The 20073-nt window shown below is 42.5% G+C and overlaps 1 protein-coding gene and 1 long non-coding RNA gene across 4 annotated transcripts in view; one reads left to right on the forward strand and one right to left on the reverse strand.

The window, feature by feature from the left end:
- Positions 1–1771: 1771 nt before the first annotated feature.
- Positions 1772–11565, reverse strand: LOC135313885 (uncharacterized). Its single transcript, XR_010373379.1, has 2 exons — positions 11503–11565; positions 1772–2396 (listed from the first exon to the last, which is right to left on the reverse strand). It is a non-coding gene; the product is annotated as an uncharacterized LOC135313885 (long non-coding RNA).
- EFCC1 (EF-hand and coiled-coil domain containing 1) overlaps positions 11264–20073 on the forward strand; it is a 58678-nt gene continuing 49868 nt past the window's right edge. For all 3 annotated transcript variants that reach the window (XM_064454319.1, XM_064454318.1, XM_064454317.1), the window contains exons 1-2: positions 11264–12045; positions 13368–13774. In XM_064454319.1, coding sequence (XP_064310389.1) covers positions 11359–12045; positions 13368–13774 — 1094 coding nt within the window. In that variant the 5' untranslated portion in view covers positions 11264–11358. The remainder of the gene's footprint in view (positions 12046–13367; positions 13775–20073) is intronic.

Here is a 20073-nt window from a genome sequence, read left to right on the forward strand (position 1 = left end):
ACTCTCTAACTGTACATCTCTTACTTCTTCAGCTTCAGCTGGGTCTTACATAACCCACCCCCATCCTACTCCTCTCTGACCTTGCTGTGTCAGAGCAGCATATTTTGTTGGATTCAAAGTAGTCTTATCAAGTTAAGGTCTGATAGGAAGACCCGAGGTAAGAACAAACGGCAATTAAGCTGTTACTCAGCATGAAATTGTGGACTGAAGACTTAACAGAATACTGTAAAAGCAAATATGTACACTTTAAAATGCTGAACTGGTATTTACAAAATTAAAGCACCAGCACTAAACTTCACACGTGTTTGCTGGTAAACTGTAAGAACAAAGCACTCATCAGAGTTGCCAATATAACACATTTCAATCAGCAACTTTGCAAGTGTGTTTTGTTTAACAAAAACATCAACCTGATACTCAGAAGAAGTGCTAAGCAATCAAAGAGGACCATTAGAAAGATTGTTGCGCAAAGACAAAACCTGAGAGTATACAGGTTGCTTTAAAACCAACAGTCTCTCTCTCAAAAAAAAATTATTTTAACATTGACTTTTTAGAAATAATTCCTTAAAAACCAAGGTGTATTCAAAACAATATATCCAATTTTTAGGTTCCTGGATTTGAATGCGCAGGATTCAGTTAGGCACGTGTCTAAACAAAACAAAATCTGCAAAATTCTTCAAGTACCTTAAAAAACTTTTTTCCTCAACAAAGATCAGAGGCATAAACTTCATTTCTTTTCCTTGTTAAAAAATTAATAGTTGCCTTCAAATTATTATACTATTATCTATCTTGGTACTTGAAAGATAAAAGCTATAATCCCGAGTAAACTGATAATCTAGAGGAAAATAAAAGTAAAACACTCTGAAATCCACCAGCCTCTTACTATAAAGGTAAGAAGTTACTGCTGATCTGGACTAGCAGAGTCAAGCTCTATCCTTGATATTTGTTCTATATCTTTGGGTGCAGATAAGGCCTAGGCAGCTGTTAAAACAATATGCAACTAAAACACTCTGTATCGGAAAACATTCTTCCACCTCCACACAAGACATTTTGGATTACTTAGTTTTATTATACCTTTTACCTTAGAATCAGATTCTGTGAATAGCTTTGCAACCACCTCAGACAACACCAAATCCAGTTTTTTAGGTACAAGGTCATCTGTTAGAAGGAAGTACTCAATGTGATAGCAATGTTGCATTCTTGGAATAGGTCCCTATTCATCAACTTGAATTCTCTCTCCTTGCATATCAGGGGGATTGGATTTCTTTCGCTTTTGTCCTAGAGGTAATATTAGAGTTATTTGGAATCATTAAATGTTATCAAAGATGATACTTTCAGGGGGAATTCACGCTCTCTGCAATGACCAAATGGTAACAGGCATTCCAGTGTGACAACAGAAAAATGATTGATTGAACAGGGATGACTGCTGAATATGAAACTCTTATCCCAGTGCCCAACCCTGCAATCCTCACCCAGGTTTAACTACTGTAATGGTCCACAAAGTTCTTGGAACTCCCCCTTCATCCTCTCTTCCTGCAGCATGACATCCAGTGATTGCAGTTCCCAAGGCACGTATGTCCTGTCACCCAGATAACTTCCATAAAGCAGAGTTCCACACTGCTCAGGGGAAGGCTGAATGCACCTGCTTCTCCTTACCCAAACCCTTCTACACCACAAGATAGTCATACCTCATCTGTTTTACAGTTGCCACCTTCTCCTAAAATGACAATACCACCTTTAAACTACCCAAAATCATCATAAGCCAACTCGAGTATATAAGCCAAAAAGCTACCTTTATTTTCATTATTAGGCAGTGACTGATTAATAAGCACCATCTAAGACCATCAACTTCAATAACTGTGACTGCTGAGGAGTCAGCAGTCAGGAAAGATTTTCAGTCACCAGTGACAATCATGAAATGATAAAGGGCTCCCATGTCCCACTGCCATTTTCTTGAGCAACCTACGCAGGAAAATTCAAAACGACTAACATCTTTTCTAACATTATCTCCTTAAACCATCCAGGACTTTGCCACACAAACTTATGAAGTAATAAAAGAAGGTTTCTTATGCAAACCTGTGTCAGGTACTTGCCTGTAGGCAGGACAGGGACAGCTAGTGAGGCTGTGAATGTGCACGTCACAGTATGGGAGCCATCCAGTTCCGCTCAACTTTTTTGACACAGGAGGAGCCTGCTGCTTTCACCCTCTGGGGTGAGACATCCACCATCCCCAACCACCTCTATGTTTTCAGTTTCAAAAGTGCTTTCAGAGCCAATTGCATTCAAGTCTGTCATCTCTTCTTTATCATCTTCCTCTATCACCTCTTCTTCCAGTGCCTTTGAGTTCTTACGATTTTGCTTTGCCATCTTGATGTGCAGTCAGACAATGGACTCAAAGGCTACAGAACAAGAAAAACAGCTTTATTTCAGTGCTGAAACAAAAATATCTACTAGAACCAAAGCAGGAGCAAGGAAGCATAGCATAAGGAGGTCCAAAAATTCCCATTTCAAAAATGCTTTCAAAGTACATGACACATATACCCAATTGTTGCGTTAATGGTAGGAGTCTGAGGAGTGGCTAGGGAGAGACCCTACAGCTGAGACACAAGGTTCAGACTCCTTCTAGAGTTTCTAGAGTTTCTAGAATCCTTCTCCGAGAGGAGTCTAGGTGCGGCTAAGTCCAGTCTTAGCCTCAAACTTGGTCAACTGTTTATTTTCTGAGGGTTATAGGAGTAACCACTCATCAGAGTATTTCTTGTTAGTAACTAATTTGGCAGATGCCCAGGCTGGTCATGTTCAATGAGAACGATCACAACTAGATTAACGAATAGTGCAGTCTATTAAAGCAACAGATACACGGGTTCTTTGGATTACCGGTGTTAAGATTGCTGGTTACAAGACACACATATATACCAAAGATATGAGCACACTGCTAGGCTACAAGTATGCTAAACAAATATGAAGCGACTCTAATATGAAGCAAAGCAACTCTAATACGTTAGGGATTTAAAGTGACTCTGTAGAGGTTTCCAATCTTACCCAAAGGTGTCCCAGTGGCAGGGGAAGAGAGGTCTGTCGACTGGTCCCAGAAGTCAGAGTGGCACGCAATGGTATCTTCCCTAACACCCTCTTTTCTCTTCACATATTTTATACTATTTTTTATCTTTCAGGTGGAGCTTGAGTGACTCCAGTCATACGTACCTTTATTGGTGTAAAATTTCCTCACTTTGCTTTTAAAGGTGTAGACTAGAAGAAATTCAAAGCGCATGCCCAGTGAGGGGTGGTCACACTGTAGAGGCGGGTAACTTTTGGGATGGAGGTGTATCTTGGTATTATAATGATATTATAATGAGCAAAGTTCACCAAAAGGACAGCATTTTGTCAGAAGTATGATGGACTGTTGGCTCAGTGCGGCAAATATGCAGCGTACCAGCTCCATGGTACCTTGAGTTCCCATTTATCACAGAGCCTGGCTGCGATGCCTCCACACTGCTCCACCCTCCGAATAACTCCTCTAGAGTCAGTACGCCAAGTTCTCCTGGCATTGCTGACATCCAAGGTTACTAGGGAACTTCCATGGAATGGATTCCTCACATATCAGCTGCACTTCACCATGAAAGCTTCTTCAATGCTGTACCTTTTCTAAAAACATAAGTTTAATTTCTAAGTCACCTCCAGCGATTATTCCACACCAATGGATTAAGTTTTGGATGCACGGACAATCTACACAAAAGTCTCCAAGCGACAAGCCAGGGTAACAGTGCTTCAATGCGTTCTGCAAACAGCAATACAACGCTCAAGAAAGTGCAAAGGGGGGTTGCCATCTGAGGCTATAAACTATCCATTTCTTGCCTAACTGCAGAGGAAAGTTGAGTTTTGAAAGGAGATTATTTTTAGGAAGCAGGGGGAGCACCTGCAGCTAAGTGCGCTAGCAGAGCAGGGGAGCTCAGCAGTGGGCAAGCACCTGCACGCCTGCTTGGGCCAAGCATGGTCGCACCTGGCACCACTGCCCCCACGGTTCCCTGCCGGGGTGTGGGCAGCCTGTGCAGAGATGGGCACTGTGGCTGTGCCTCCCCATGCACCTGTGCAGCCTGGCCCTTGGACTGATCGCTGCTACAGCAGCAAGCTGGCCACCAAGCTGCTGCCGCCTGGAGCTCCTCACAGCAGGCTTCTCATACTGGGGAGCTGGCTTTTTATAAAGCTGTGCTAAAGCTGAATGAGCTGTAGTGCACAAGGATGCTCCAAAAGCTGCTGCATGGCCACTAACCCCAGCGGCAGCCCACTTGGGTAGTTTGTCCTAGAAACTAAAGTGAAAACAGTACATGCTGGAGCAGCTGTACCTGTCAGTGCTGACTCCACATGCTTCAAACACTGCAGGCTTTCCTTCCCAGCATGCTTATGCCTTACTTTCATTTTAAAATGTTTTTCTCCATTTCTGAATAGACTGTGTATTGTAATGAATAGGGGGAGCCATCCACTCAAACTAAACCTATGGAGAAGTAATTGCCTCCACGTCTTGCACACCCTGCCCAGCTCTGTGCCACCTATGCCTCATGCAGCATAGGAGCAGGGCACAAGGCTGCTGCACTGCCCGCAATGGACAACAGCAATGACCTTGGATCAGCAGTGACCTCACATCAGCAGCTTCACCACCAAGCAGCGGGGGTGATAACCTCTTGCGCCAGCACAGAAAGCTGCATGATGGTCTGTTTGCAGCCTAAGCAACACCTGACCAAATCACACTTGCACTTTTATGAATCTGAAAATTTAGTAAGCACTACCACACAAACCTAGAATTAAACCCAGCCGCAAAATGCAATCGCATTCCCTTTCAAACATTTGCAATTTTTTTCCCCACTGCATAAATTTCTCCTTGTTGTCTTGAACATGAATGATATTTATGGTAGACTGGGCAAAGGAATGTGATGAGGATTGTCTACAATGGGTAGTATGTAATTAAGTATGCATACAGCTAACAAATCAAGAAAATTTCTAAGCATGTTCACTTTTCAGTAATTTGAAGAACACTACCATCCAAGTGACACAGTAGAAATAAGAATAAACCAGACAGGAAAAAAAACAAGAGATATGTTTTTTTGGAGACAGTAACACATGATTATCTACACATAGAACCACTGAGCAGCAAATTGTAGTGTGAATTCAGGCATGTTAGTTATTCTTCACCAACTCCCTTTTCAGAAAGCCCGATTGCTTAAACTATAGTATTCCATATATGCACAACTTACATATCAACTTCCCTCTTCCTTAGATGGCAGCAAAACCATTACAGGATTAGTTAGACAATTATAAACCCAATAATAAATATTTTGTCTTCTTCACAAACCACACACCATATGAACAGCTCAGTCTTGAAGCCCCCTTTTTTTTTCATTTAGTTTGACAGTATTTCACACAAAGGTGGTGAAAAAGGGTTAGGTGATTAATTTCACAGATTTTGATTCTCTTTGTTTTCCCACATGATTATGTCTCACAATCCATCATTATGAACTCAGGCTGACATCTCAGTTGTCTGAGAAGAAGCAGCTGAGTGGAAATTAAAATGCCAGTGGAATAAAACATGATTGTTGTGAAACACTTTCCTGTTGGATAAGAACTTCATGGAGTATTCTATATAGATTCCTGTGCTCCATTTCTGTACCTGCCACTGCTTTCATGCGTGGGGTTTGGTGAATCTCAGACAAAACTGATGCAGCACATGAATTTTTCATATGAAACTGAAAGCACAGAAAGCCCAGAAGGATCCAAATCTTAAAATGATTCAAGACTTTGGTGCTCCTTTTACACCTACACTATATCAACACCCAAATCCTAGATGCCAGTCTTCAGCTTCAGCCCTCAGCTCAAAAGTGCTGTAGGTAGATCTGCTGGGTACTACCAGACTGGGCTACATCCAAACTGCAACACTTCCTTTTTAAACACAGCTGTGAGGAAATAAAAGGCTGTGAGTGGCATGTCATACCTTCCTTAGAACCACCAGTTCGACAGTCTGCATGCCTACCCTGTAGGCAGCAGACCCATGTCTACTTCTTCCCTTCTATGAGGCCTTGCTGTGCCTGCATCTTCTGACCACCAAGAGTGAGACCTAGCTAACTCTTAGGGCTGTACGTTAGGCAGAGCACAGGGACACTTTCTGCTACTTCTGCTGAAGCTGTACCACTGTGAAAGGAGTTCAAGATTTGCTGAGCTCAACAAGAAAATATCTACCATGGTTTATTGACAGTATGTGAAGAACATCAGCAAGCAGTGAACAGGACACACACTCCCCACTTGCTGGCACAGGCCAAACCATCAGGCCAGAAATTTGTACTCACGACACCTCTCAGGTGTGAAGGCTCAGGGCTGTGAATGCTCAGCAAAGTGCATAAAAGCTCAGAAAACAAGGAATATGGGACACCCACATTCTTTGTATCATCTAACTCTATGCAGCGCTCTGTGCAGCATGCCATTTTTGGGGGACTGTGTGCTAAGGTGTCCAACTTACCCATAAGGAAACTGATTTGATTTTCCAGGGATTCCAGGTTCTAGATGATACAGGGATGGCCAGATGGACACAAAATGGGTCTCAACACCAAGGCTTAAGCTTCCATCACCCTCCTTGCATCTTCTTACAGTCACTGTACCCCTGTTCCCTCACCTGTATACACAGACTTAGTAATCTCTGGTATTTAGGAATATCCAGGAGAAAAGGAACTCTAAAAGGCTAAATCTAAATAATACACGTTTATCCCAAGAATCTACAGTCTAATTTACAGTGGAAATTAAGACAGCATCAATGTTTGAGAAAAAAAATACTTTTCTGGAGTAATTTAGATACATATTCTTAACAGGAATCAAAATGTTGCAGCAGCAGCTCAGATCACGTCTGCTTCCTACAGCCTGCACAGGAACTGCTGGCAAACTTACCTGCTAGAGAAACAGAAAGCCAGGAGTGATATTGACTGAAGCACTACAAGCCAGATTCTGGTCTCACTTACACTACTGTGAATTTCCAATCTCCCCCCTTGATTTACTCCAAAATTTGTTCATAAAAAAGAAACATTTACCCCATGAGCACCACTAAATAAAAGTTGAAAGATTTCTCTTTCCTAATTACTGTAGAAGAAGAGCCTTAAAACTGTTCCAGATGCTGCACAGCTAAGAAATGTCAGATGCAACACCTGGTTATTCAGAGAGCTGCAGCTGTTTCCTCTGCAGACTACATAATACAATGTTTCTTCTCTTGAAATCGTTTACACCAAGACCACAATGTAATTAGTAATATCACTCAGGATAAAAAACAAACGGCAGTTAGGTAAGGTCTTTTGTTAACCCCAGTGGTTTCCCATTAGCTCCACAGTGAGAGAGGCTCCAGACACCAGTTTCCAACATAGACACTTGCCTTATCTTCAGAAGATTACTGAGGTACCCCATATTAGTTACTGAAACTCTTTCCTCTCCATGGACATCACTTCCAACCCCTACAATTCTGTGATTCTGTGACACACTCTCCATGTTACTAAACATATAAAACATCTTTACAGCCTTTGGCACAGTTTATCAGAATCATCTACATGCTCACTGGATGCATACATCTAAAATCTTGTCTGTGTAAGTATTAAATGAAAACATGCTGCAGGCAGGAGCAGAACTACATGACAGATAGGGACGTACAATTATGTTTTTCCTTCTTTGTCTTACTGCATACACAGAGCTGTCCCAGTGCACTGGGCCTAACAAATAAAAAGACAACACCCAACAGTTTTGGAGTTACAAGTAACCCCAAGAACATGCCAAGAACAACACCGCACCACAAATATTATTTTAACTCATCTCAGAAGTTCCCCATGAAAGCAACTGCTTCAGAAACAACAATTTTAAAAGTATCAATAACATCACAGTATGACTTTGTTGGAAAGGGTTTGGAAAAAAAATTTTAGGTACTTAGCACTACATTTTTATTTTTCTCTTTGGTAGTAGGAAGTCTCGAAGGAATAAAAGTTTCTTTTTTTTTTTTTTTTTACTGCAATTAAGTGATCTTTTGGCAAAATGAGCATTTTCCACAGCCCCGCAGTTCTGGCTGGCTCTGTGTAGTGAACGACGACCTGCCACAAAAATGATACCAGACTACTGATGTCCTGGAACATCAGACAGAAACACAAACTGTGCTGATCCTCGGTCCTGCAACACACCTGAACTATGAAATACAGTTAACTTAAGCTCAAACCATTTTTTTCTATAAACCTAATTTACATGTCTTCACTAATTGCACTGTTACCTAATAGAATTTAAATCAGTACTCCATCAACAGCAGTTTTTAAATATACTTCTAATTCCAAATATTACCACCACACTGTAGAAACAGCCATTCACTTCAGATCCTGCTTTCCCATCAGCTCTTTCTACAGCTGGACTCTTTCAAGATCCTGTCATGCTGGAGTGCGCTATGAGAATTGGGAACAACTTAGTAAAGAAAAAGTCCTCGAATACTTAAAATGTTGCCAGCTCTCTGGGCAGGTTGAGAGAGTAAGTCAAGGAATAGGCAAAAACCTTGTCTGGGTCAGGAGTAAAATCTTTGTCTTGCTATAGTTGGGAGTAAATACAAGAGTCATTGTAATTACACGGTGACAGGCTTTTCTGTACCTCTGGTATCAGAAGCACTGCACTGGAAAAAAAGGCTAAGTGTGGAGCAATGCATGGTTTAGTTTTAAAGAAAAGCAGCTGCAAAATGAAAGTTTACTTCTACCAAACCCAACCACCTTGTCACAGGAAGCATTCAAGATGTCTCTGGTCCAGTCTTTTTTTTTTTTTTTTTTTGCACTTGTCTAGTGTTTAAAAGGGTTGGGTCGTTGTTTTTTAAGAAAACATGAGGCAAAACCCAACCACCCAGCAGTTGGAGCTTTTCCTGAAAAATCAAACAAAATTCAATGGCCAAAGGTTTGGGTATTTTGCTGGCATCAAGTATCTGCTTTCTTTCAAAGATGAAACTTTGGTGATTGTGAATTGACATAGTTCTGACATTCTTATTTCCCTGTTACGTTGATAACATAGAAAGCCAAAGATTTGTCATGCTATCTATGTCCTTCACTCTTTCAAACCAGAAGCCCAGTAGATGGGCAATGAGGAATTCAAGAGATGCCCAAATGCTCCCCAGCGCTGTTAATGATGCCTCTCTCCTACCCAGAGACACCTCCAAGAAACCCAAGTGGAAACTGTAGGTGCTAAAGCACAATTTACATTGACAGGTTTATAGCCTAGTAAAGACTCTGTCAGCCTTTAAATCAATTATTTCCACCTGATAAATATTTTTACAATAGTAACTATCTAGACAAAACTAAGTTTAGACTGTTGCATTGTCTAACTCTAATTGTCTACCTAAGCCTTGATGCTTTAGTTGGTGCTTGGGGTCAGTCAGTTTGTGCTGTGTGAATAACAGATGTGGATTTACACAGTACCTGCTAAAAGCATTGAGGGTTTATGTTTTTGTCTTTCCTGCCTCTCTGTGGTGCTGCATTACAGGGACATTTTGACCCTAAGTCAGTTTCTTGCATTAATAACATTATCAGCCTAAGAAAAGCTAAAGTTTTATAGGTATACAGGGCTATGAGAGCGAATAAGGAATATATACACATACATTACCCATGGGAAAAAAGACCTCATAGTCAATCAAGTGTTACATGTTATATATCACTTCAAACAAGACAAAAATGGGAGAAACACTCTTTAAAGGTACAAGAATACCTAAAAAAAACCACAAAACCCCAAAACAAACCCAATAAAACACCCAAACAAAAAACCAACAAAACCAAACTGAAGAGAAGTAAATCCATGAGCTGGATGAGAGATTCCTAATGACTGCAAAATTACAAAACTTGCTACTATTTTAGATAATAAATAAACCGAAGACCACTGGTGGATAAAACTCAGCCTTTGAGAACAGCAAGGCTGATCCTGTGGAGCATTGAGTACCCTAGGGGAACCTGGATCTTTTAACATAAAAGCCAAAGTGAGATCTTCAGCAGAACAGACTTGCGTGTTGCCAGCCTGCCACAGAAATAATCAGAAACCTGATTTTTAATCGAGGAAGGTCAAAAGCCTTCCAAAAGATGCTTTTTCTCGATGATGTGGAGCACACAAAAGTCAGTCAATGTTCCTATTCAACTGTGGGAAGTAAATGCAGTGTCTGGACCCTGAGTGCACCAGCAGACCTTACCTGCCCTGCACAACCTCAGGTGGGACCCCCATGACTGGGTGCCATTTGCACCCAGCGCTGAGCCCCATGTCTTTTCCTGAGCGATGCTGTAGGGGTACCCATCTGTCCTCTGCCCAGCCTACTGGTTGTACCTTGGACCTGCGCCGTAGCCTTCCCACCAGCCCTGTCTCTGGCCCTAACTGCTGCCACTCTTGACAGGATTTCTTGGATGGACCCCAGACCTGGTTCACCACCTTGCCTTGTCTGGGGCTGTTAATGGAGCCACCCTATTCAGACCTTGGGTGCGGCTGGTGCTATGGTCACCTCTAGTGCCACAGTCACCTCTGGCTCCTAGCATGCCCCTGCAGGTGGAGCAGCCCTGCTCTGGGTGATCCTTGACTGTAGCTGCATTCAACAAATACTGGTCAGATGCTGCATGCAGCGAGCCTCTAAAATCGGTGGGCTGCCAATGCAGGAAAGGGAGCTATGTTCACAGGGAAGGTTTTATACGCTCAAGAACTGGTTAGGGCTGGGTATTCCCTTGGATTCACGCTTAATTTTCAAAGAGGTCCTACTTCATAGCCAAAAAGTGACCAAAATCACTGCTTCGGAAAGCTCAGTCATTTGAAACAGTTTAACTTTTATTCACCTCTATCACAGACGACAGCTGAAGACATACCAATACTATAAAGACACCATGCCTACAGGAGTCAAAATTCCTGATCAAACAGAAGGATGAACAACTTTTAAGCACATTAGTTTCATTAATGCAGCGGGACCGCTCACTCCTGCACAAGCTTTACTTGCCAAACTGGATGCCACCACGCTATCGTTTCGCTCACGTTAAAAAGGAGCCAGAAAGTAGTTGGGAAGTTAAAATAAACTGCGAGCTCAGGTTAGGCTACAGCCCTTCTGGCGAACGCGGGGAGCGGGGCGGCACCGGTCGAACCCCGCCGGGTCGCCCCGCGTCGGGAAGGGGCCGGGGCAAGGACAGACCCCGCAGCCGGGGGCCCCGGAGCCCCGAGGGGCCGTGGCATCCCCCGGAGGCCGCCCCGCCCCGCCTCGGGGGGCGGGCTGCGAGGCGGGGCGGGGGCGCAGCCGGCGAGGCGGCCGCCCCCGGGGCAGGATGGTCGGGGAGCGCGGCCGGTGTGGCCCCGGGGCCGGCGGGAGCGATGGAGCCGCCTGAGGGCTGGGACCCGTACGGGCAGCCGGCCCGAAGGACGCAGTGGCTGGTGAGCGCCCTGGCCTACCACTACGGGCTGGACCGCGGCGTGGAGAACGAGATCGTCGTCCTGGCCACCGGCCTGGACCAGTACCTGCAGGAGGTCTTCCACCACCTGGACTGCGCCGGGGCGGGCAGGATCCCCGGCGAGGACTTCCGAACGCTCTGCCAGGTGCTGGGGCTGGAGGAGGCAGCGGCGGCCGACCCCGAGGAGTGCGCGGGGCTGTGGGAGGGCCTCTCGGCCGACCTCACCTTCCGCCAGTTCCACGCCCGCCTCTGCGGCTACTTCAGCACCGCGGCAGGCAGCGCCCCTCGCCGCGCCCCGCCGCGCCTGCCGCTGGGCCGGGAGAGCGAGCACATCGAGACCCAGATCCGCCTGCGCAGCCCCCGCCGCCGCCGCCGCCGGGACCCGGTTGGAGCGGGCGCGGCGGGGCGGCCCGGCGGGGGGGAGGCGGCGGGGCGCCGGCGGCCGGCGGCAGGGCCCTGCTCGCCAGAGTGCTACGAGGAGATCGTGGCGCTGGAGCAGGCCGAGGATTGCATCGCCAAGCTGGAAGAGGAGAACGGCAGCCTGCGGGAGCTGGTGGAGGACATGCGGGCCGCCCTGCAGAGCAGCGACGCCCGCTGCCTGGCCCTGCAGGTGGGTGCGCCGCGGCCCGGCGTCGCCCCTCGGCGGCTCCCGCTACCCCTCAGCAAAGCGCGGTTTAGGAAGGATGCTGTGCTCGGAAAGCCCGGTGTCAACAACCCCGCCGGCCCCAGACTCACTTATCAAAGGGGTACGGCATAGATTTGGCTGCTCTTTCAGCTCCGGCAGTAGATTCAGCAAAGTTTGGCTACACAGAGTTCTTAAGGAGAAATGTATTTTCACCTCTGTGGCATTATAAACATTTAAGGGATGCGCTGAAAACCACCCTGCTAAAACTGTAAATGTCCATTTAACAGACCTAAACGCATAACGCTGCTTTTTCTGTTGCACATGCAATGGGTTATAGGCCAGTTATGCACCGTTGCAGGTTCTTTTATTCCAGAGTAAAAACTTTTGGGTTCTTACCTGCACAAGCACATGCAGTTACTCCATCAGAAATGTTAGAAGTGTGTTCTCCTCAGAGGGTGGTCCTGAGAATTCAGAGTTGGAGCCAGTTCTGCAAACAGGCTGATGAATTGTCTCTGCCTCCTCTGTAGAGCCCAGTTAATCCTGAGGCTGGTTCCTCTTTCTGCTGTATTGGTTCAAGTGAACCGCATACATATTTAAGAGCAGTTTAACTGCTCTGGCACGACACAGCATAGCGCAGGCAAAGCGCTGAAGGGCTGAGTTCACCAGTGGTTCTGGCGGGTCTGATCAGGTCTGATCAAGATACTACACAACACTTGCAGAACTCTGCTCCAGCATGACGCTTCCATTTGGCATTAGCTGGCTGTCCATCTTCGCAACGTCCAGCATGGCAGGTGGAAGCCACTTTTACCATTTTCGTTTGAAAAGTGAAAGGAAATCAGAAGCAAACACAAAGTTACCAGTCAAAGGCCCCATAAAGAATCAGGAGGACAAAGATTAGAGGTCCAGGAACACCACCAGCTGCCCTCTGTTCACTTCTACTGAACATGACTTAAAAAACATAACTGGAAAGATGTTTTTAAAGAATACTGCTTGCCCTTTGAGGACAGACTAAGGTAATGACATTAAAGCTATACAGAAACTTGTGCAATAACCTAATTTTCCACTTAAATGGTAGTTCTAATATCAAATTTATATAAATACATATTTAAAAACTACTTTCCAGAGATTGCTTCCTTGTCTATGAATTTCACAAAGGTAAGTAGCTTATTAGTTGCTGATAAACTATATGTCATTAAAAAAAAACAACCCAGCAAAAACCAATCTAGCCATTTTCAGTCTTGATTAAAAAGGTCAGTTGCTTTAAAACACATTCATTTCTCCCTGCTTTCTGTTCCTGTTCGTTGTAGGTAGGACTGCGGAAAAGCCATGCAAACCATAAGGAAGAGGGGACCTGTTTTATAGGGAGTAAAAGACAGGTAACGCAGAACCACTCTCAGACCCAGTGCCTTCAAAGTGTCCTGAAGGAAGTGGAACTTATCCGGAGCTCCAGGGATGGGCAAATTGAAGAAGCAATTAGGTTCAATCAGGAGTTGGAAAGAGAGCTGAAGAGCTCTCAGGAAGCTGTGGTCAATCTGGAAGACTGTAACCGTAATCTGAAGAGAGAACAAGCAGAAATGAGGAAGAAGGTTGAAGAGGCAAGACACGCTGTCCTTAACAGTCTTGGCAAAGTGAAGGAGCTAGAAGTGAAAGCTAATGAAGTGCCACATCTGCAAACATACATTCAGCAGCTGGAATCAGAACTGCAGCACTATAGGTAAGTTTGAGTCTGCCAAAAAAGGCCTATAAAATAACAGTGTTTTGTGGTTGTTGCTTATTAAATGTCTCCAAATACATCTTCTAAAATGTAGCCAGAGGGAAATTAGAAGCTACTTACCAATTTTCTTGGTAGGGATCCATAACAGAAGGGGGCCTGTTCAGTGGGAGGTAGGCCAAAAGAAGGATGCTTGATCTACAGAGACCTGAAGTTACTCCTCAAACACACAGCAACAGTACACAATGTAGTAATACTTCAAGAAAGCCTCAAAAGAAATTGCTGTCAGACCTTAAGAATCCAACACACTTATTTTTTCACCTTAACTAACTAATATCAATTCAGACATTTCCTGTGAGTTAAGTCACACATACGAAACCAGCTGTAATCAGATGGCTGATACTCCATTTCTTATGTAAGATGTTCAACTTGTCATATGAATTGGAGAAAAGCACACAAGGCCAACTTCTGGCCAGCAGTTTTAAACTCTGCTGTGGCTTTACCTCTTCTTCACTGACAGAATAGATAATACTCCAGAAGAGAAAAGTTAAAACACTTTCCTAAAACCACACAATAATATAGTGGGAGTCTCAGACAAAACCACATCACGCAACTAAACTCCATAGCACAAATATGTTTCCAAAACTCAGAAAGTTGGTCACATATTTAATAGCTCAGTAACTTTGTTGCCTTTTATCTCAGACAAAAACTTGGACTCGTTGATGGTGACTAAGTGCCAGGCAATTCTGCCCAAGTTTCAAACTGACCTATGGAATTAAATGTTTATATTTTTATTGACCCAAAGTAAAGCTAATATTTAGTATTTATTTCCTAACTGTACTAAACACAGTATTTTAATATATTGTCTATTCTGAACTGTGTGTCTGTTCCTAAACTTACACTTCCTCTGTTTGCTTATAAGAAGAATTCATAGGGAATTATTTGTAGCATCATGGCTATTGTAGTGTTCTATGAAGTGAGGAAATTCTAAAAATAATCATTTTATCCGGTGTCTTTCTCTAAGCATTGTGTACATTAATACCTGTGTGGTTGCTGAAGATAAAAGCATTTATTTAAACATCTATAGGATTTTAAAAACACTGTGAGGGCACATGATGTCCAAGATGATTATCATTTACTGGAATATCTGGATGAATGATACAAATCTCACTGCTGATATAGGTCATGCTACTTGTCTAGTCTGTCAAGTTCTCCCTGGCATGAGCACCAAAGACTTAAGATGAGTTCTTGTTCTGTAGAATTGCTTTTCCAAAGTATGGTGAAGCATAAAAAAAATCACCTTTAAGCAAGTAGAGATGAACTAGTCAAAGACAACAAATGTCAACTAGGCCTTGCAGAGCAGGAACTTTTATGGGTTACATCAAAACAAAAAGTGTGAATTTAAAAATGTAAATTATATGTTCTTTGTAATATAATGTTCATCTGTAGTATTTGTTTTAAAATTGCATGCTAATTTAAAGTGAGTGTAAAGCTCAGGAATGGTGGTAGACTGACCATTTGCAAATAACACCCCTTTTTTAGCCCCACAGCACATTTAGCACAGGACCAGGCCAGCTTCCACACGCAAGACCCTTTGATGGGTCTTGATTCTACGTGAGCCATAAAGCACTTCCATCTCCCTGTCCGTGTAATACAGCTCTTGGCTTAAACAGTTTAACAGCAAAGCTGCTTAATGACAGTTGTGACTCACGTGCCTGTGGTCATATTCCAGTTCCACAGTATATGGAATACCATAATTCCACAGTGTGGCACAGAGATGCCACAGAAAATGGCAGAAAATAGGTAAGTTAAGCAGTGTAGAGCTCTGTGTTACTGTGATGAGAGAGCTTAACACTTGCATGGCTATCTCTGCCCTGTGAAACCGTTGCCATCATAGCTTGTCCTACTCACTCTACGTGCTTACGCTTGTGCTACAAGTGGCAGAAACTCCTTCTGTTTATAGAGAATCACCTTCTCCTGTTGTGCAGGTGTCCAAAACCCATGGGCAGAGTTTGAGTGAGGTGCTAGGAAGCACAAGTTGAGGGAAAGACGAATCATAGAGATGGAGGGACAGCAGCTATATCCTGCAGGTTTCTCAGTCAATTGGCAAGTGTATTACTTGTAATGTTATTTAAGTCAGTATGTATATTAGTTAGTACTCCAGTGAGCAGTTTTCTCCATTTCCAAGTACCGCACAAAGTTTGTAAGCATGTAAGCAGGATCTAGGTTTGGCAAGAATTAATGCTGCAAGGTTGCAGCTGAAAGAAATGGGTGAGGATTTGAGTATACCGCAGAAATTGTTCAAGGTTGCAGATTTGTCTCCTGATAATTCACCTTAACTGGCTTGGTATGGCCATTATTTTACTTCAGCCAAAGTCTTATTTCTTCCAGAGAGGATCATATTCAAGAATGAGACTGCTCTATGAGTTTTTCATGCTGCTCATATTTATACCTTTGCATTTCTAAAGTAAAGAAGAAAGTGCTTTCTTCTTTTAGGTTCAGATTTTCAAAAGCTCTTTAGGCATCTAAATCCCACTTCTAGACCTTCACCTTACACCAACTTGCTATCAGTTAGGCCTGGAATCACAACAATTACCTTAAATTATAATCCCTAACTCAGGAAACAACACAGTTTGCATCTATTCAGGAAAGCATTTAAGTACCTACCAGTGATTAAATGTTTTTGTGAATTGGGGTATCTAATTACAATTGACTTTTCTGCCCACAGATTCATATTCCTGCAAATTTAATGCAAAATGTTGCTATAATACCTCTGCTAACTGAAGGTGGATTACTTAAACATGAATTTTTTTGAGCATACAGAATCCTCTATCAGGGTTTGAAATGTCCCTATTATGTTATTGGGTTCCAAAGCCAACCTAGCTGACCAAATAGTTTATAGATACTTCTTGTCTCAAGGTGCACACCCTTTTCTTCCTACACTGGATGCCTGTGTCAGGCTTTGTTTCCCTATTTTCTCCACCATTAGGAATTTGTACTTTTTTTTTAAATCCCTGTCAAATTAACGAGTCAGCTCAGATACTTTAAAGGTATATTTCAAGTAATTCCTTACTGAAAAGCACGAGTTAAATTCATTTCTGAGGAAAACAACATGTCACAGAAATTGTATGCTTTATCATTACTATTATACATTTAAAAAAGCGCAATTCACAATGTCAGTATATGGAAGAGTTTAGAAAGTTATGCAAGCCCCATTTTTTATGCAGTGCTGCCCAGAGAGTTATTCTCATTTTGTACTAGTGCACTTGTTTTAATATTCCCAGGTATAGGAGTTTTAATTTGTTATTTCTGAAGCCTAGCTTTTTGATTTTTAGACTACTTTTCCAGTTTCTCAAGAATTTGAGAAATTTGGGACTAACCTCCAAATCACTGTCATTACTTCCCAACTTGGTGTCAGCTACATGTTTGTAATTTCTCTTTCAAATGTTGGAAGCCTAGATGAACATACTGGCTAGGTCCCAGGACAGATTCTGGTGACCTTCACCTGATATACTCTATCCAAGAGCATACTGTTAACAGCTATTCCCTAAACTAATTTTTTTCAGTAAGTTTTGCTGAAGCCCAAGGTGACACCATCCATGTATTCTAATATAGTCCTATGATTTATAAGTATTGTTTATAAAAATGCCAAATATAAAAATGTTACAATAAAAATGTCACATCTACTGCTTCTCTTTATCCATTCAGCCATTTTCCCTGTCAGAGAAGGAAATTAGTTTGGTTTGATGTGAATTGTTCTTGCCAAATATAAGCTGGCTCTGTTTTCTATACTACATTGTAGGTGGCTTAGAAATTGATTACTTAATAAAGTCTACAGATTTTTTTTTCACTTTAATAATATTGAAGGGGATAACAGAATTTAACAACCTTTTTCTGATCCCACTATAACAAATGAAAAGAAAGGTCGTTTAAAATTGAAATAGACTTCATAATGGAGATGTTCACAGAGGTTTTATGTTGCTGTGTTAGGCAGCAGCACAGTAATTACATAGGTCAGTGGAAGGGGTCATAAAATACCAAAAATGCTTCCCATATGCATGGTCTGTCTCCCAAATTACTTAATTATCCATCAGCACTTATATGTGTTAATGAGTAGGAATCCTTTTTACATGGAATGCAGAAAGGCTAGTTTCATCCTCTCATATTCTCTTACAAATATGAAGGTGGAAGCCTCCGGCATGATTCTCCCCATTTATTTCTTCCATAAAGTTACCGGTGTTAATTTTTCTAAAGTTATGCTTGAGGTTATCCTATATCAGAAGTAATTCAATTTTTCTCTTCTTTTAGGAGGCAGTGTCCTGATCTTTTCAATAATTTCTCAGGTTATTATTTACTCTGTAAAATATAACAAGATGGGCCAAATAGATCCAAATCCATAATCCAAGAACAGGAGAGGAATATGGAAATATTCCTAACTGATACAGAGTCAGCTCTGTTAGGTGAAGAAACAAAAGCCCTAGGAAGGAAACTCTAATCCATAAAAGAAGGTGTATACAGTAGGTTATTTGAATCTGAATCTGAATGATAATGCATGTTTTATATTTATGCATTCTAGAACTGTTCTTCTATTTAAAAAATTAGACATTAAATAAAGAAAATCTGGACAACCTTCTGCTTGTCTAGTGTCATCAATGCCAACTACTTGCTGGTTGTAAGGTGAAGTGCATCTAGGCAATTTATTTCAGATGGCATAAAATTTGAATGGAGACTGTGGGTGGATATGTGCTGGACTACACAACAGACTGGATAGGACTGCAGACGATAAGTACGTCCTTGGACGAGTGCAGCAACAGGCAGGGAGCAGTGACTGACGGCAGTCAGTAAGGCTGATGACAGTCAGGGAACTGAACTCATGAAGAGTAAAATAAAATGTTGCTTTGCAGAACCTCATATGCAAGGGCGCTCAAGCAGATTATTCTGGATGAACTGATGTAATCTCATTTTATTTTCTAATTCTGCTTGTACTTGGTATTTTCATCTACTTAAGACTGTAAGAAGTTGTATATTACATAGAAGTCTGACAAACAAAACCACAGAACTTTAAGTTTTTCAAGAAGTTGGCAGCAATATATGCACGTTCCCACCATATGAAGCTTAGACTACTTGCATGTCTCCAATCATAGAAGAATCATGAGCTAAGCAAGTAAGTCAGGTTACTATTCATTTTAAAGGAACATTTTGATTTCACAAAAATGGATAATGGAAGGTTTTGTTAGTCATGGTAGAGAGAACTGTACAGAGCAATTTAAATCCATTAACTTGGCATTGAAGAAAAGATATAGCATCTCTTTCTAGGGAAGGGCTAGTTTTATTTCAAATGCAAGTAGATTCTTTCAGTTCTTTTTAACATTAATCATTCTTGCTTCCCATAGTAGTAGCTTTAGAAGTAAAGTACCTTTACTTCAAATCCATTCAAATTACTGCAAGTGCTTTTATCCACAAGGAAGCTTGTACTTGGGTGCTAATTCTGATGTTGGAAATGTAGCCAGTTATCTGGACTTTTTCAGTGCTGGGCTCTTAGTTACACAGTGTTTATTCTTGGGAGACTATCTCCAGTTTCTCACTAAATCCTCCTTTTCATTTGGCTTGCCTTATTTGCTGTGTTGGGAGTAAATCACTGTGAGCACAATAGCAATGCCACACATATGGAAACTGCCCATTCACTGGGGTGGACATGCTTTTGCCACGTCCCAGGCTTCCTCCCACAGCTCTGCAGAGGATTTGTTGAACCTGCTTTAGCTGTCACTTAGCAGACCCCATCACACATACCTCCCTGGGGACAGAGAGATGAAAGGGTACTACAAGCCCTGCTGTAGTCAGCAGTAACAAAAAGATAGTTCAAGCCAAAGGAGTTAGTTTTGTCATATACACAGTATCTGACACATGCAGCTGCCTTTTAAAGCTGTCTCCTGCACTTCAGTGTGCAATTTGAATCATGCTAACCCCTCCTATACCAGAGAGATTATTTTCTCCAGAAGGTGTGCAGTCAGTGTTTCTGCAGCTACTGTCCCTTGAATTAGTGCCTGGAAATTCAGCCAGCAGCTTGGTGGACCCCCTCAGTGACAGCCATGCACCTCCCTCCCTCCCTCATCTGGCTGCCCTGACAAGCTGCATCACACCTCTCTGGCTTTATAGGCTTTCCCTGAGAAAATGGACAACTTTAACTACCCAAACTTTCTAGATTATGCAGCGTATTATCTACCTTGTTTTATGCCAGCAAAAATCAAAGATTAATTTCACACACAAAGATAGCTTTAAAGAAAAAACTACTTCCCCCACCC

The sequence above is a fragment of the Phalacrocorax carbo genome, chromosome 6 (assembly GCF_963921805.1).
Source record: "Phalacrocorax carbo chromosome 6, bPhaCar2.1, whole genome shotgun sequence".
In the NCBI taxonomy this organism is placed as follows: Eukaryota; Metazoa; Chordata; class Aves; order Suliformes; family Phalacrocoracidae; genus Phalacrocorax; species Phalacrocorax carbo.